The sequence below is a fragment of the Schistocerca serialis genome, chromosome 5, assembly GCF_023864345.2.
Source record: "Schistocerca serialis cubense isolate TAMUIC-IGC-003099 chromosome 5, iqSchSeri2.2, whole genome shotgun sequence".
NCBI classification, from domain to species: domain Eukaryota; kingdom Metazoa; phylum Arthropoda; class Insecta; order Orthoptera; family Acrididae; genus Schistocerca; species Schistocerca serialis.
In genome coordinates this window covers 323,080,043-323,098,173 of record NC_064642.1, presented here as the reverse complement: position 1 = coordinate 323,098,173, position 18,131 = coordinate 323,080,043, and the positions used below count along the sequence as shown (strand labels likewise).

Genomic DNA, 18,131 nt, shown 5'->3' with positions numbered 1-18,131 from the left:
GGTACTGGTCTTACAACTTGAGCTATGGAGATCAACTCATGGTGTTGATACCGCATTTTGTTAGTTTTCATGGTTATACATGTAGTGTGATTTCTTTTAAAATTTCTCTGAGAATTTAGAATCTGTCCATTGACTGTATACATATCTTTTGCATTACTCTGGATACTGTTGTTCTTTATTCTGTGGACTGTGTAATATAGTGGTTCGTGTAACTCGCAACAGCTAATACAATGAGCTCTGTAAATACAAATTAACTGCATCTGATTGAGAAACTGATGGGAAGAGAATTGTGGGATTACATCACTGGCACAATAATGGATGTAAGAAAAGTTTGCACAGCAAGAGCCAAAATTATACTCTCTGTTCATCCTTAGCTATATGTTCATTTGCAAGCTATGTCTACTGCTATGTAAGTGAGGGACAAGCTATAGCAAGTCTACGGAGAGTCTGGCTTCTTCCGACGAATAGGTTTACTAAAGAAACTGCTGACATCAGACTAGAAAATTGTTCATCAGTTGAAGATAACTTCCACATCACAAAAACTAAATGGCTTGAGTTTTGAAGTTAAAGAAGAATGGATCAGGTGTATTTTACTTGCAGGATTACCAGACGAATATAAAACTATGATTATGAGTTTTGAAAATGCAAAGTTGCCAATCACAGGAGACTATACATAAAAAATAAATTACTGCAAGAAATAAATGAAGATGCCTGTAATAACCACCCCAATGGCGCTACTCTTTGAGTAATCAAGAAAAAGAGTTCCAAATAGTTCCAAGGTGCTACAACTGCAACAAGTGCAGGCATCTGGCAAAAAATTGTTGCAACAAGAGCAACAATGATGCAAAACTTTGGCCAAGACACTGAGCTACCATACATTCTTATCAACTGCAGGTTCATGTAAAGATGCAAGGACAGAGTGGTATGCAGACTCAGGCACACCTGAGCACATACCTAAACATACATGTGATGAAATAGTTGTTGAACAGTGATTGGCTCACAAGTTGTAATAGCAAGTAACGATAACTGATCTGTAAAACAAATAGGCTCTTCATTTGCAGATTTTCTCATGGACAACAAGAAATACAAAATTAAAGTAGCTCAGCTAAGCACAAATCTACTAGCTATTAGTAAAATAGTAGAAAAAGTTCATTCAGTTTTTTTAACAAACATGGCTGTTGTATTTACAACACATCCAAAAATGTCATTCTTAGTGCACCATTAGCAAATGGTATGTACCAACTAGGCCAACCAAATGATCTTAATTTTTGAAGCACAATCAGTATTACAGTCAAACAGTGCAAACTGGGTCAATTGCATACTGAAGTTATGCATGCACTTCCCAAAGGTCTGGCAAGTGGAATTTCGTATGAGGAAGCAGTTAATACACCTTGTGCTATTTGCTTAGAGGGCAAACAAACAACTTTTCCTTTTTTGTGGTTTGGCTCAAGAGTCATGCAAATTCTCAAGCTAGTTCACTCATATTTGTGTGGGCCAATGCAAACCGTGTCAATTGGCAGAGCCAACTACTTCCTTACTTCAAATGATGACAATTACAGGAAAGTGTTTGTATGTACTCTCAGAAATAAAAGTCAAGCACCGCAGCTCATTTGAGAGTTTAAAAATCTAGTTGAAAGGCAAATGGAAAAAGGCTCTGCACTCTACGCACAGATAATGGCATAGAATACATGAATGATAAACTTTTTCAGACTAGTAGGACTGACAACAGACTGCAATGCTATATACACCGGAAAAAAGTGGAGTATCTGAGCATAATAAACATACAATAGTAGAAAAAGCAAGATGCCTGCTCTTTGAAGTAAATTTGCCAAATAAATTCTGGGCAGAAGCAGTCTTCACTGCAGACTATTTAATCAACAGATCTCCAACTAAGGCACTAAAAAGCAAAAAGCAAAACTCTGAAAGAAGCCTGGACAAACAAGAAGAGGGATCTTCGACATCTCAGAATGTTTGGAAGCAAGACCTATGTTCACATTCCAAAAGCATACCAAAGACAATGGGTAAAAAAAAAAAAACTATTGGATACATCTTGTTAGGATACTGTGAAGAAACAAAAGCATACAGGCTTTTTGACCCTAACTGCCAGAGAATCATAAAAACAAGTGATATTATTTATGACGAAGGTACTTCTAAACAGTATAAAGAAGAAACTGAGTCCAAGGAACCAAATTGATTGCTTCTTCTACTGACAGAAAAGAAGCAAAATGAAATAATGACTGAAGGCGAAGAATTTGAACCCGAACCTGAGACATAACATCAAGCAGTAATTCGAAGAACACCTGCTGCAATGAGGAACAAAGCCCAGATAACACAAATAACGATGATGAACAATTGCAGCAACTTGAGACAATACGAAAGTCGTCCAGAATTCCGAAGCCAAAGAAGCTACATGACTTGGTAACTTATGAGTCTAAACAGTAATCCAATACCGTCCTTTGTCACTGGACGAAGCAATGATGTCAGACTACACTGAAAACTGGGTGAAAGCAATACATGAAGAGTTGCATTCACACAAAGAGAACCACACACAGAAGTCTGCTGTTTCACGTTCAGATAAGAAACCAATGAGTGGAAAATAGGTGTCTAAAAGAAAGATTTGAAAGGCCACATTGTATGTTATAAGTGCGGCTAGTAATAAAAGATTAAGATATTTATTTCCTATGGCTACTAAACATGATCTTGATATTGATCATCTACCGTATTTACTCGAATCTAAGACGCACTTTTTTCCGGTTTTTGTAATCCAAAAAACCGCCTGCGGCTTAGAATCGAGTGCAAAGTAAGCGGAAGTTCTGAAAAATGTTCGTAGGTGCCGCCACAACTAACTTCTGCCATCGAATATATGTAGCGCTACACAGGCTTGCTTTGCAGGCACAAAGATAAATACTGGCGCCAAAACCTCTGCGTATTAAATAAATAAAAAAAAAATGGAAGACGAACTTTTTCCTCCGCCCCGAGTTTCGACCACTGCATTTTCGTACATTATCCAGCGAAGTAAATACAAATTCCGTATTGTTCATCTTCGAATATAGCAGCATTTCAATGTACTACGAAAATCCGACTGGCAAGACTGGGGTTTTTGTCAATGTGGCCAACTCTACATTCTGAATTTTTTCCTACCTGTGAGAAGAGATGGTTGCCGACAAGAACTTTTATGAATTGTGATTCACATGCAGTATTCTCTTCACCACAAGAATAATACAAATATAAACATTTTGCCATGTATTCTTTCGTGGTTGCTGCTATCTCATTTAAATCCTGTCTGCCTAATAAACTACGAAACTAGAGTGAGACAACAGCAAACGCGGAACAATATACGTATCATGTCATGTTTATATTCGTATTATTCTTATGCCTAATAGTGATACAGTCAGAAATGAAGCACGGCAATTGACTAGATTTTTAAATCTAAGAATGTAATGTACTGTGCAGAATGTAATGTACTAAAGAGGCGTCTGCAAAGATTTTCAAACGGAGAAAAATTTTCGCTAAACTCTCGTTCAGAACATCTTCTATCATACGCAGTCTATTATTTGGTTCTTGTTGATCATAATCAAAGAAAGCAGCAGTGTAAGTAACAACAAATGGCAGACTCTTGTCATTGTTTCGCTACTGAGGTAATTCCTCTCTCGCTTTTTTTTTTTTTTTTTTTTTTTTTTTTTTAAAAAAATTGTAAGCGGCGGTAGCGCGCACATAAGCGCGAGCGGCGACAGGCCGTAAACGCTCATTATCAGAATGCGACAAACAGTGCATGACACAGTACAGTAATGCATTTTCAGCTTAGAGTGACGTAAACACCTATAACAAAGAAAACGGCACTTATCAGATCAAAGAAAAATAAGCAATCTATTCAAACCAGACGAAGCACGTGAAAAAGGAAGGGTACCCGTATAAATACCGACGGAGCGCCTGACGCATAGCAATGACTACCTGGTAAAGCTTAACTGCTAAGCTTACGACTCCCAACCAAACTACTGTAGCTGTATCGTCATTCATTCGACCTAAATTGTGTCTCATATTAAAATGAACCAACTTTGTTTCGATTTGGAGGTGCGGCCTAAAACTTTTCTCTCCTCCTGAATTTCGAGTCTCAAATTTCAGGTGCGGCTTGGATTAGGGAATTTTTTTTTCCCTTGATTTCGAGTCTCATTTTTCAGGTGCTGCTTAGATTCGAGTGCGGCTTAGATTCGAGTAAATACGGTAGTTGTTGTCATGGCTTTCTTACAAGGTGACTTACATGAAGAGATTTATGTGAAAATTCCAGAAATAGGCCCTGTTACATAGACAGTGAAAGACACTGGTATTAAAAGATTAAAAAGGCAGTATATGGATTATAGCAAGGTGGTCACTTCTGGAACTTTAAATTAGATGCTACACTGTTGAATCTAAACTTCAAGAGATCAACAGCTAATTCTTGGGTCTATTACAAAAATCAGGGTTCAGATATTTTAATAGCTGCTGTTTATGTTAAATTAGATTAGTACTTGTTCAATAGATCATGAATAGGACAATTCGTAGTGATGTGGAAAGTGTCAGGTTAATAAATTATCCACTAACTATATCCAAAAATTCATCTAATGAGTAGAAAGAGTTGCCATTCAGAAATGTGGATGATATGCTAATTTTCTGTAACAATCCACAACAGAAAAAAGTATTCAATAACAGTTTAAGAGAAAACTTTAAGCAGAAAGATCTTGGTGAAGCTACAAATTGCTTGGTATCCATATTACTAGCAACCGCACGTTATCTATGGACAGACCAGACACATTATATGGAGCAACAGATTTAATATGAAAGAGTGTAGACCATTATCTATACCACTGGACAGTAACCTAATGCTCACTCGTGACATGAGTCCCAAAACAGAACGGGAACAAGACACTATACACATACCCTAGTGTGATGTAATAGTAAGTTTAAAACATATGCTCAGTTAGGAACAAGGCCACACCTAGTTTATTCGATAGGAATTGTCAGTCATTTTTGTAACAATCTGGGCATGCCACGCAGGCAAGCAGTGAAAAGAATCTTTAGATAGCTAAATGGAACAAAGGATATGAAGCTATTGTTTTATAAAGCAGAGGATGGGAGCATAATAGGTTATTGTGATGCAGACTGGCCTGGAGATTCAGAAGACAACGACTGGATATCCGTTTGAATCTCAAGGTGCAGTAATATCCTCGCAGAGTAAGCAGCAACCAACTGTAGCCTATCCACAACTGATGCAGAATATATGGCCCTGACATCAACATGTCAGGGGAGTCTGTGGCTTCGAAGGTTTGACTTGTCATTATAGGCCTAATGAAATATCTTAAAATCCATAGAAGGAGCCTATCAAACTATTATGTGGCAACAAAGCAGCAATTGAATTATCCAAGACTGGTGTCTACAAGAGTTGAATCAAACAGACAGACACAAGACATAACTTTATAAGACAAAAAATAGATTCAGCCCAATTCACTGTAGAGCACCTATCTTCAGACCAAATGCTGACAGACACAATGACAAAACCGGTGAAAAAGCCCCATCATCATCTGCTGCTAGGTGTTAGGACATGATAGTAGCAGGGTGTTAGAATTTGGAGTGTATGCCTTCACTGTGTATATATCTTTCGCCATACTATGAGCGCTGTTCTTATTTTATCTGTGGACTGTATAATACAAACCAGCTTGTGTAACTCCGCTTAATGTGTTAATGTGTACAATAAATCTTACAGGTTCAGTAAGAAACTGCCAGCAAATTACCCTGCTAACAATTTCTTTATTGCTATCACTCAAGCTGAGCTATATAGCTCATTAATTTTTTCAACACCTGTGCAATTACACTCACGTATTTTGTGTTTCTTACTTGCCATCACTGAATATCATTATGAAAGAACCATTCCAGTTACATTTTATATAATTGTTATAATATCAGTTATGTTAAATACATTTATTTGATTTTTCATGTGTCTTTTTTCTGTTAGAGATGTAGCACATATCCTTTCCTTTCACAACAAAATAAGCCAAGTATTGTTTATGTTTTTCTGTTATTGTACAGGAATTTGATGACCAAATATGTGGCAAATTGGTAATCAAAATGTTATTTATTCAGGCCTATCCTGGTGATTGTGATGACCTTTATATTAATTTACTAGTGTAATAAGAAATTAAAAAGGTAGCTAAAAATTTACACAAAGGACCATCATGTAATGTGTCGGCATGCTGCCATATTTTTCACTTGACAACTAACTTTAGCATGTCACGTAATGGCAAGTCATCATACCATAATTGCAATACTTGTGACAAGCAAGAAATTAACTCACCAATTACTGCTGGTGATTTCTCCTGCATCACAAAGTTACCCTTTGGGTAAAGTATAATAAGTAAGACCATGTAATGAGCTATTTAAAACTGATATTATATCCACATCAACGAAATCCATTTATGGTGCAAACAATATGATGGTTGGAAAAATAACAAATCTCCTTACAATAATTCCAAGCTATGTGAGTATACCACAACTTTCAGTATAGGATAAATGTCACCCTGCTTTACTACAGTCCTTTGCAAACTAAACCACACTCAAAATATCAACTAGGAATATAAAATTCATATAACATTCAGATACAGTAAACATACCCCACAACCATAATACAACTCAGTTACAAATAACGCTTCTAGAAATATTTACCCAACGATCGTCCAAATACAATGATCTCTTTGTGGTTAATGTCACAGCGTGATGACAGGAAGTTAAGGGCTGCTCTTGCATCTGTATATAAGCCTTCTTCACTAGGGGACCCATGGGAAAGCCCATACCCTCTGTATTCCAACATCAATATGTTGCACTGCAAGTTCTGATACAAACCTACAATGTTTTGCAACCTGAAAAACAGGACACGATCACTTTGAGAAAAAACTCTGACAAAAATAATAAAAAATATTACAGTTGTACATATGAGTCACATTACCTATGACCCATGTTTCCAGCGTTTCCGTGAAGAAAAAGTATAGTTGGAGCCTTTAATGCTACTTCACCTGGCTGGCGCACGAAATACATGTGCAGAAGTGTACCGTCCCCACTCCGTATAAATAAATTTTCATACGGTAAACCAAACATAGAAGGAACTGGTACAAAAACACGAGAATGCGCTGGTAGTTCCGGATGAAATAATAAATTATCTTCCGTGTGATACAATATACCTGAAACAATATAACGTCTGCAAAGCTGCTGTAATAAATTCTCGATTCTGACTACAACGAGACTAACCTGTTGTCGCAAAACATAGCAGCATGAACGCAAGCAAACCTCCGTAGGCCCAATACAGCAACAGACATGCTAATATTGCTGCACCTGCCAATGCCCAACAGCGCATTGCCACTGACAGCAAAATTCGAAATATTCTTGCACCGTGGCTACTTATATTTACAGCCATGTTTGAAGGTTCGGGAGGTTTTGTTATTTTTTCCCCAATTTCCTCCATATGGAGAGATCCTGATTTGGACATTTTCTCCAATTCATCACCACAACACACATATCACCAACACAACATCCATCGATACACGCTCTCTGTGCAATATTCTTTTGTTCTGTAAATATCAGCTGACAGATACCGCTGCCCAATGTTTGTCAGTGCTAGCAACGTTGCATATTTTGTTTTGCTGCGTACTATATAGAGAGTTCCCTTGCATCTTGGACACTTTCATTTGTAAACTCTTTCATTTACTGACATGTTTACAAAACACTTCGAATCAGGAACTTAAAAGGGCGTTCTCAAGAAGAAAACGTACAATATATACATTGTTTTCGACACAAGTTTCACAAATGCAATTTTAATGGATTACTCTTCTATATCATATATTTATATGTCACTCCAAATATTTTCTTAGTAATTTTGGCTCGTGGTTACTTAGTGTATACCTCTCGACAGAGGCGTACAATTTTTACTACAAAGTATATGTATACTCGACAGACATAGGCTAAACAGCTACACCTGCTGATCAGAGATGAGACGTATTGTATGTATGTGCTGAGGTAGTGATTGTGATGTTGGCAAAATTCAGCGTTTAATATTCGTAATGTCGTGTGTAGAAATATTAACAGGAAACGAACGCATACTTGTGGATTAGATGGTGCTGTTTAATTTTAGGAGACATTATGTTTCATATTTATAACCGGACCAAAATCAAATTAAACTTCGGATGATCAAGGCATATTATATGTCATGATCATACGAACAACATTAAAGTGAATAATACAACTCAGGTTCCCATTAACTATGGCATTTGTACAAATTTTCTTTTGTGCATCTTGACAGTGGATTACATTTAGCGAAAGTAAATTTATAAGCACATAGTGAGATGCTGAATGTATACTCACTGGAAGGGGCTCAGGAAACTACGATGTTTTTGTTAATATTTTGCCTTGGACTTTCATCAGTTTTTGCTCACACCGGTGATGCTTCGGAACACATGACAAACGAAGAAAAGCAAGAGCTTAAGTAAGTAACTCGTCTTTTTTTGGATTTAATACAATTAAACTGATTTGTTTAAGCGAATCAATTGTTTGCGGTTTTCAATTCTAACACGTACCGACGCGGCCATCTAACATCATGAAGATGAAGTTTAATCCGTAGTCCATACCGACACCTACAGCGCATTTTCGATTCTATCACAACGAAAAAGTCATACAAACAAGTCAAGTATCAGTCCTGAATAACTCAGTAGTGACAGGATTGTAGTAATATCAGTGACCTGAGATTTGAGAGGAGAGGGGAAAAAAAAGAAAAAAAATACGTTCTGGACTTTTATCTCTGTGACTGTCAACAGACCTACACATTTGGAATATAGCACCTGGATTATTGCTGAGCACATAAAAGAAACTGCACCGCATTGACAAACGCAATGAAACAGTCACAGCTATTGCTTTTGATCTTATCCTCATATTTCGAGATTGTAGTGTTGCATTTGTGCTTGGAAAATTTACATATCAGAATTTAAATCAAGAAAATAAAAAAAGCACTGTATTCTTGCCTGGCACTAAAAGCAGAAAAATCGAAAATTGCAATTTTAACTCACTGCAATAGATACATATTGTAGATACGTATTGTATTGGTAAGCATTGCAGTGCTGATTTCTCTTAACATCCCATGCATGCTGATGCCTGAATTATATGTTGTGTATTTTATATGAGCTGAGTGATGATCTGGTTTTCTAAGAACCCTTTAGTAGCCTAATTTTTTAAAAAAATCGCATTATCCTGTCTACTGATATGTTGTCTTCTAAATCATAGTAATACCTGAAGTTACTTTTAATATATATAACAAACACTGGAGAGAAAACTGTCACATCTTTGGTGATATTACCAAGAAGTTATGACAGGAAGTGGAAAATGGCTAACCAGGAATGACTATAGGACAAAAGCAAGTTAATAGAAGTATGCCTAATTACGGGAAAGATAGATACTGCCTATAGGAAAATTAAAGAGGCCTTTGGAGAAAAGAGAAGCAGATATGTATATCAAGGGATCTAATGGAAAACCAGTACCAAGCAAAGGGAAAGCTTAAAGGCAGAAGGAATACGTAAGCTGATCAGCCAGAACATTATGACTGCCGACCAATCATCAATATCATCCCATCCAGGTGATAGCAGCGTCACGTGGCGTGGAATGACTGCTAGCCAGACATATGCATGGTGCATTTGGTACCAGTGAGCGTGCTGTGTAGAACAGGGAAGGCGTGCAATCTATCTGAGTTTGACTGGGGGTGGATTCTTATGGCCCAGAGGTTTTGACATTAGCATTTTGGGAACTGCACAACTTGTCATGTGTTTGAGGAGTGCTGTGGTTAGTGTCTTCACTGCTTGGTGAAAACACATCCAGATGTCATGGGCTTGGTCGGCCACCCATCATTACAGATGTTGTCCATCATAGGCTGGACAGACTGGTAAAACAGGACAGGCAGCAAAGTATGTCTGATCACTCTCCTTATGATGGGCCTCCACAACCGATGACCCATGCATTTGCCAATGTTAACGCCACAACATTGGTGTTAAATGTACTCGCACAACTTGCAAATATGGAAAACCATCAGCTGCATAATTTAATGACAATGAAAATTTGTGCCAGACCAGGACTCAATCCATATTATGGCGACCTGTCGCGTTAGCGTTTGGCTATCCAAGCACGACATGCATCCAGACCCAAACTTCCATGTAGGCCTATCATCAGCCATGTGCCTACAACCTGAACTTGTATGTTCATTGTGTATACGGGGGAGACGCTGTACTTGCCCGGAGTTGGTGGATAAATACAATATTGCAGTGCATGTGTTATTGCTCGTAATTAGATATGACACAGGCATTGGAATATTGTAACTATGACTTAAATGGGCACATGACCCTTGGCACTGAACGTTGGCTCAGTGGCAGTGTGTTGCATGGTCTGTGAATCCTGATACCTTCTTCATGCCAGTGGGAGGGTGCTAATCCACTGCCTTCCAAGGGAACATCTCCTTGACACCTGTACTGCACAACAGAGACAAGCTGGCAGTGGCTCCGTTATGCTCTCGGGGTTATTCACATGAGCACCCATGGGTCCAGTGGAGCTCATGCGAGGCACCATGACTGCCAAGGAATGTCATACACTAATTGCAGACCACAAACACTCTTACACAATGACCTTGTTCCCAATGGCAGTGGTATTTTTCAATGAGATAACGTGCCTTGTCACAAGGCCAGGAGTGGTTTGAGGAACACAGTGGCAAGTTCCAATTAATGCGCTGTCCCCCCCAGTCAACTACATCTAGAATGTGATTGAATGTGGCTGCAGAGTTCATCGTCTCCCTCCTCTGAATTAACGGGACTTAGGTGATTTGTGTGTGCAGATGTGGTGCCAGCTCCCTCCAGCGAGCTACCAAGGCCTCATTGCTTCCATGCCACAATGCGTCGCTGATGTTATCCATGGCAATGGTGGACATATCACCTATTAGACAGGTGGTCATAATGTTCTGACTAATCAATGTATGGGGGGCTGTACAATAAAAGTGAATTTGAGGGCAATGTTTTAGAAAGGAAAGAGGAAGTAGATGAAGATGTGATGGGCGATATGATACTATGAGACGAATTTGACAGAACTTGAAAGACCTAAGCCAAAAAAAGAATCCTTGACTAGATGGCATTCCCTCAGAATGGCTGATATCCTTGGGAGAGTCAGCCATGAGAAAATTATTCCACTGGTTGTGCAAAGTATAAGACAGGGGAAATACCCTCGGACTACAAGAATAATGTAATAATTCCATTTCCAAAGGAAGCAGGTACTGACTCCCCAGGGGGCCCACAGCCCTTTTGTTGTTATGTGTGTGGCACACACAGGTCCCTGAGCTATTGCAGCCTTTCTTTTTTTCCGGCTCTCCTCCACCTCCCTCACCCTCTCCCCCTCCACCTCCCCCTCCCCACCATAACCCTTTTGCCTCCTTGCTAGGTCACCAGCTCAGTAGCCCATTGTTGTGGTGGGGTTGTTATGTACCCATCTGTCTGAGCCCCCGACACCACAGGAATCACACTTCTGGCACCTGTGCAATGAACGCCTTGTGAAAGCAGAGGCATGGTTGCCTGTCTTTTTCAGGGCATCAGAGCTCCTGGCAACAACCGTGATGCCAGGCCGTTGCTGTGGCTGGGTGGTACCCATGAGAAAGACCAGTTTTCGGAGTAGCTGGTACCAGTGTGGGCGTTAGGCACTGGAAACAAAACTCTCTGGCTTCTTTTTTGCAGCTGTGTCTCTTGCTAGGAATAGTTCTGTCTCAATTCCTGTTTGTGCCTTCCCAACCTTACTTCCCTTGGGTACCCTCTGGGAGGAGGGCCATGCCCACTGGCTTGGGGCAAAGCCCTTTGCGCAGTTCCTGGTCTGTACCAGTTCTGACAGGGAGACTTTTGCTGCCACCAGGCCCCATTTTTGTGGAACACATTAAGAACAAGTTCAGTGAAGCTGAGTCCTTAAGCCAGATGAGATCTGGCTCCCTCCGTATAAAGACAACTTCTGCCAGTCAGTTGGCCTCCCTCCATGCCTGCAACCACTTAGGAGACATACTAGTGAATGACACTCCTCCAAAATCTCTCAGTAGGACACAGGGTGTTTTCATGGGGACCTTCTCCTCCAGTTTGATGAAGAACTTAGTGCTAATCTGGAAAGATGTGGTGTTCATTTTGTCTGACGTGTCCAGATATGCCCTAAGGGCACAGGCACTTTCATGCTGACCTTTGAGGGTTGTACCCTGCCCGAGAAAGTCAAGTTCATGATATACAGATGTGACATCAAACCATATATTCCACCTCCCATGCATTGCTTCTGTTGCCCCAAGTTTGGCCATGTGTCCTTACGATGCCATGCCAGTCACATCTGTGGTGACTGTGGCTGCCCTCTTCATTTTGGGAGCCATTGCACCTCACAGCCTAACTATATAAATAGCTCTGGCCTACATTCTTCCTGCATAGCTCTGGCTTACAGTCTTCCTGCTCACCAGAGTATGCAGTGTATACAAAGGAAAAAAGAATTGAGTAAATAAAGATCCTTGACCATCTCAGTTACTTTGAGGCCCGGAGGAAGTTTGACTGCCTTCACACTGTGAATCACTTGTCTACCTTTTCCTCAGTTATGCCTTCCCCTCCTCCTCCCTCCTCCTTACCCCCATCCTGCCTCCCTCCCCCCCCCCCCCCCTCCCCCCAGCAGCAGGCCCTGTTCCTTCCCCTCAAGCAACCACTTCTCCTCGTCCTCTACCAGAGAAGAAATCCTCTGTCTTGAAATTGCCTTCCTCAAAGCTGCTCACTCTCTGTTCGATCCAGACATCGTTGCCACGCATTCCCTTACCGATAACACCGTCTCCCTCCCTCCAAGGGAGAAGAAGAAACAATGGAAATCCAAGTACGGGGCTTCCCTGGCATCCTGGGGGGGGGGGGGGGGCTTTGCCCGCCTCCTCCTCATTCTGAATCTGACCCAGTTTTTATGAATGTTACCCCATCCTTGTTAGTGACGACCACTGACCCGGTGACGTTACCTCTTCTCGGCTTCTTTATATGTAACCTTCGAAATACAACTTGTTTCCTCTTATACTGCATTCTGCCTTGCTCCTCAAGAAATGCGCTTCCGTGATGACCGCTCTCTAACATTTTGTCATTATTGGACATTCTGTCAGAACTGTGCTAGCCTCCGAGATAGAATCTGGGGGGGTCTGCACTTTGGTTTGCACCGATATCATTAATGGGTGGATCCCTCTTTGTACCAATTGGGAAGGAATAGTGGTATGATTGCAAATGACCCCAACAGTCAGCATTTGCAATGTCTACTTCCCTCCATGGAGACCACTTCTTTATGTTGAATTGCCTATTTCAGCCGTCTTTATTCCGACAAAGAATAATACATGAGATGTAAATTAGAAAACAGGTGTTTAATATTGCTCCAGTACCTCCACCACAGTGGGAGGTTACAATGGGTGCACACCTCACTTATTATGGAAAAGAAAACATAAATTAAAATACAAAGACATAGAAATGGAATAAAAATGGGATTGCTTCTGCAATAGAGCCCCAGGAGTGGAAGAAGAAAGACCAGCACTCTACCCGAAGCTGACTTAGGGCATCGGGTGCTGTACCGTCATTCTCTCGAAAATCTTGAATGATCCACAATACAAAGAAAATACTCAGGGGGAGATGATGTTGAGTCCCTGCACCTTGAATCCCAGATTCAAGAGGTAACTCATGGTCTGTGGGGACCATCTCCCCCTCCAATCCGTTGTGGCTGATGTGAAGTAGATATCTACGACACTGGGAGACAGATTAAGGACTGCACGCCTGATGGACGACATGTTGGACTTTGTCGCCTTCCTCTTGTGGCACAAGTCAAGCTGAAGGTGACTGCCAACTATTTGGGCTTCAACTATGCAGGTTTGGCCATCTTTGACTGCAACAATATCAGGCTTGCAGAGACCTGGTGTATAAAGATGGCCTCCACTGAGCCATCGAAGCCCCTTTGCACGAGTCAGCGCACGAGATACTTCACGGAAGCACTTGTCTGCAAGCCTGGATGACATGGTTGGCAGTCTCAATGGCTCTGCAGCCCGCACGGCATCAGGTGTTGGCTACCGATCTGTGACTGCACTGCGCCTTGGAGGGCAAGGTGTTTATGTGGGCGCAGATGGCGTTGATCTGGTTGAACCCAGACAGGAGTCGACTGGTGTCAGTGACCCACTGGTGCTGCTCCCGGATGGTAGCAGACTTCAAGAGGGCTGCTCCATTGAAGTCTATGTATAGGCAAGCCGCCCACATCTCCCCAATCTGCTCCAACATCTTCAGGAGTAGGCCTTGCCACGTCAAGTGCCACTCGAGCGTCACGACCTTGTGCTGCACCTTGCCGAAGCACACATTGTCCATAGCTGGCTCCATCTCCTGCTGTGCCAGGAGTCAGGCTTGCTTAAGGGTGGGTGGGACTTATCCAGCAGGCAGATGGAATGCCAAGTCCCCTGTGGGCCAAAGGAGTGTGGAAGTAGCCCAAGGAGGATGTCCGCTGGAAAGCAGAACCATCTCCTGATGGTTACTCACACCACTGTGTCTGCGCTGTTCAGGACACTAATCTGAGTGCAACTGAGGGCCAGCCCATGGTACAGGTCCAGCAGTACCGCGTGCACGAGGGTGTAGAGGCACTGTTGCGGCTTCAGGGGAGCCCAGGTGATGATGTACAGCTGCTCCTGCAGATGGCGGTGAGGATTGAACAGGCACTGACTGTAAGAGGACCACTGCAGCCTCAGGTAGTGGAAGGTCTCCCCATGTGTAGTGCTGGCCTGATGGCATTGCAGGCCGTGAATGTGACAGTGTTGTCCACCTTCACCTTTGTCTCATGGCTCAAGGCCACTAAGACAAGGGTGAAACACTTCCACACAATGATGTGCACCCACAAATGGGCAAGGGCTGCAGTGGCTGCATTAATAAGGGACTGCAGAGCCCTCTTCATTGATGTGAACAACAGAACATCATCAGCAAAGGCCGCAGTGTTGACTCTGCGACCTAAAGTGTGGGCTCCTATGTGGGAAGGCAAATGATTAATAGCTTCATGTCTGTGGCCATGTTGAAGAGGAGAGGGGTGAGAGGGTCCTCTTGACAGATACCACTTGACGGCTGCACAGCCGCACTCAATCTGCTGGTGCCCATTGATACAGCAACTTCTACCCCCGTATCTCCTCCTCAGGACTTCAATGCAACTCCTGTGGGGTAATGCCACTCTAACGTGTAGGAATCTTCTAATTGACCAACTTATTACAAACTTTGATTTGTGTTTCCTCAATGATGGTTCTCCTACACATTTCAATGCTGCTCATGGCACATTTTCTGCCATCGATCTCACAATTTCCTTCCCGCTCTCATGGTGTTCTTTGTCACTGTGACCATTTTCTCGTGATTCTATTGTTGCCCTGCTGCTGCCAGGGCATTCCCCAGAGCCAATTGGCCTTTATATAAGACTGCTGTGCACTTCAACACCACTCTCATGGATTGCATTGATGCGGCTGTGCAAGATGTCTCTGACATTATTCTTCATGCCGCTGGCACTGCTGTCCCCCTATCCACAGATCCCCCTCTTCGTCACTGGTACCGTAATGGACCAAGAATGTTTCAAGCTGAAGCCTATAATGAACCCTTCCCTGAATGGGAATTCTTGCAAGCTCTTATCTCTTCATGCGACTTGCCCCCAGGCCTGGATTTCATCTACAACCAGATGATCCAACTCTTGGACGGTACCCAGAGGCAACATCTCCACAGGGTCTTCAACCACATTTGGCTCACAGATTCTCTCTCAACATCTACTGATTGATTAGCCTAATCAACTTACTTTGGAAACTTCTTATGAATGCTGGTTAGCTTTCAATTAAGATGGGTACTCAAATCTTGGGTCCTTTTGTCCTCATATTAATTTGGCTTCTGGAAAGGACAAAAGCTAACCATTTACTCAGGCTGGAAACAACAATCTGACAGGCTTTTGCTAAACACTGACACCTTGTCGTGGTCTCCTTTGACCTACATAAGGCATACCACATGGCTTGGGGCTGTTACAGTTTAGTTACCCTCCATGAATGGGGCTTCTGCAGCCTCCTTCTGATTTTTATGTGGGGGTCTTTCTTCCATTGTCTCTTCCAGGTTAGAGTTGGCACCTCACTCAGCACCCCACAGATCTAGGAGACCAGTATCCCACAGGGTTCTGTATTAAGTGTCACAATCTTCCTTGTTGCCATCAATGGCTTGTCGCCTCTGTTGGGCCTCTGGTTACCATAGCATTGTATGTCAATGATTTTTTGCTTCTGGTGCTGCTCCCACTTGGTAGAATCTGCTGAACGCCAGCTCCAAGACAACATCTGACAGGCCTCTCTGTGGGCTCTTTTCTATGGCTTCCAGTTTCCTCTTTCCAAAATGTGGATGATGCATTTTTGCCATCGACCCACAGTACATCCCGATCCAGGACTTTATTTAGGCAACCAGCACCTAGATGTTGCAGTACAGTCCCATTTCTTGGGCCTTATTTTGATGAAAAGCTGACATGGCTATTTGCCACCTGAAAACTACCTGCATGTGAAGGTTTAATGCTCTCCACCTCCTTGCCACACATCCTGCGATACAGCCCTTGCTACTCTTCTCCATCTTTACCGCGCTCTGGTTTTGTCCAGACTAGATTATGGTTGTCAGGCTTATGGCAGCAGTGCCATCCACTCTGAAATTACTTGCCATGTTCATCATTATGGGGTGTGTTTGTCTCTCGGTTGCTTCTTATGAAATTACCATTCGACAATTCCCTGACCATTCTGTATACCCTGTCCTCTTTGCAAACAAGAGACGTCTGCCTCCTGATACCTGCCCTCAGGTAGGATTGCCGGTTGGAATGCATCTCACTTCCCTCTTGGGATCACCTTCTACACTGATCTACACTTACTGGAATATGCCCCATGATTTCCTCCCACCTCCACTACCCCTCCCTTCCCTGTTTAATGGTGCATAGACCACAGATTTGGACCCCCCAGGGGCTTCCGGTTCTTTTGTAAGTTTGTGCGTGGCCACACGGGGCCGCGAGCTATTGCAGCCCATTCTTCCTTCCCTGATTGCATTTCCTTCACCCTGCCCCTCCCTCCCTATCCTTGCTCATTCCCCATTGAACCCCCCCCCCCCCCCTTTTCTCGTTTCTTGATGTTCTGATTTATATTGACCTGGCTTTCCACTTGGTTCCCTGTATTGCTGGCAATTTTGTTCCTTCTGCCTGTTCTCTTTCATCCTTTTTGGAGTTTAGGTCCCCGCTTGAGGTTTGATCTCCTCTTCCAAATTTTCTGTTTTTAGTGTGATCCATTTTGGGAATAACTCCCTTCCTAGCGTCTACAGCGTGGATTCCTCTCCCCTCTTCTTCCCTTCTTCCTTCCCCACCATAGCTGCTCTCCACACCAGCAGATGTAGCCAGTCCAGCTGAGCCTGCTGACAACACAGGGATCACACTACTGATACCTGATCTCTTCCCTCCACATGTATGCCAAGGAGTGGTTGCTTGTCTTCTTGTAGCATGGGAACTCCTGGCAATGGCTGCCATGTCAGGCAGCCCTTGCTGTGGCTGGGTGATGCCATAGGTAGAGCCCTTGATCAGAGTGAGTGGTATCGGACAGGTGCTTGGCACATGAAGCGTATCAAGCTGCAAAAATCTGGCTGTTCTCAAATGGCTGTCTCTTCAAATAGTGAAGGATCACTGAATGCTGCTTGTTATGACCCAGAAGCCTTTCCTTCCCTGGCTACACCGTGGGAGGAGGGCCAGGCTGAAACACTTTCCCCACTACCTTGTCTGTACGAGGGTGGATGGGGACAGATTCACCGCCACAGTCCATATCGAGGACAAGTTTGATGAAGTGGAATCTCTCAGAAAGATGCAGTTGTGCTTCCTGTTAATCAAAGCTTCTTCTGCCATCGATTCTGCAGCTCTTTGTGCTTGTGATTGTTGTGGAATGTCCCAGTGTCTATTACCCCTCACCAATCTCTGAGTATAGTCCAGGCAGTGATATTTTTAAGGGACCTCATCCTGCAAACTCCAGGCTAATCTGGAGCAATGCGGCATTCATTCTG

The 18,131-nt window shown here is 42.6% G+C and overlaps 2 protein-coding genes across 2 annotated transcripts in view; one reads left to right on the top strand and one right to left on the bottom strand.

Moving 5' to 3' along the window:
• Positions 1 to 7,607, bottom strand: part of LOC126482396 (protein ABHD13) — a 55,928-nt gene extending 48,321 nt beyond the window's left edge. Inside the window, exons 1-3 of the mRNA XM_050106509.1 lie at positions 7,273 to 7,607; positions 6,974 to 7,205; positions 6,694 to 6,887 (exon numbers count right to left, since the gene is read on the bottom strand). Of these exons, the coding sequence (XP_049962466.1) occupies positions 6,694 to 6,887; positions 6,974 to 7,205; positions 7,273 to 7,510 (664 nt within the window). The 5' untranslated portion in view covers positions 7,511 to 7,607. The remainder of the gene's footprint in view (positions 1 to 6,693; positions 6,888 to 6,973; positions 7,206 to 7,272) is intronic.
• A 383-nt stretch (positions 7,608 to 7,990) lies between these two features.
• The window catches only part of LOC126482394 (ER degradation-enhancing alpha-mannosidase-like protein 3), a 207,291-nt gene continuing 197,150 nt past the window's right edge, over positions 7,991 to 18,131 (top strand). Inside the window, exon 1 of the mRNA XM_050106508.1 lies at positions 7,991 to 8,503. Coding sequence (XP_049962465.1) covers positions 8,364 to 8,503 — 140 coding nt within the window. The 5' untranslated portion in view covers positions 7,991 to 8,363. The remainder of the gene's footprint in view (positions 8,504 to 18,131) is intronic.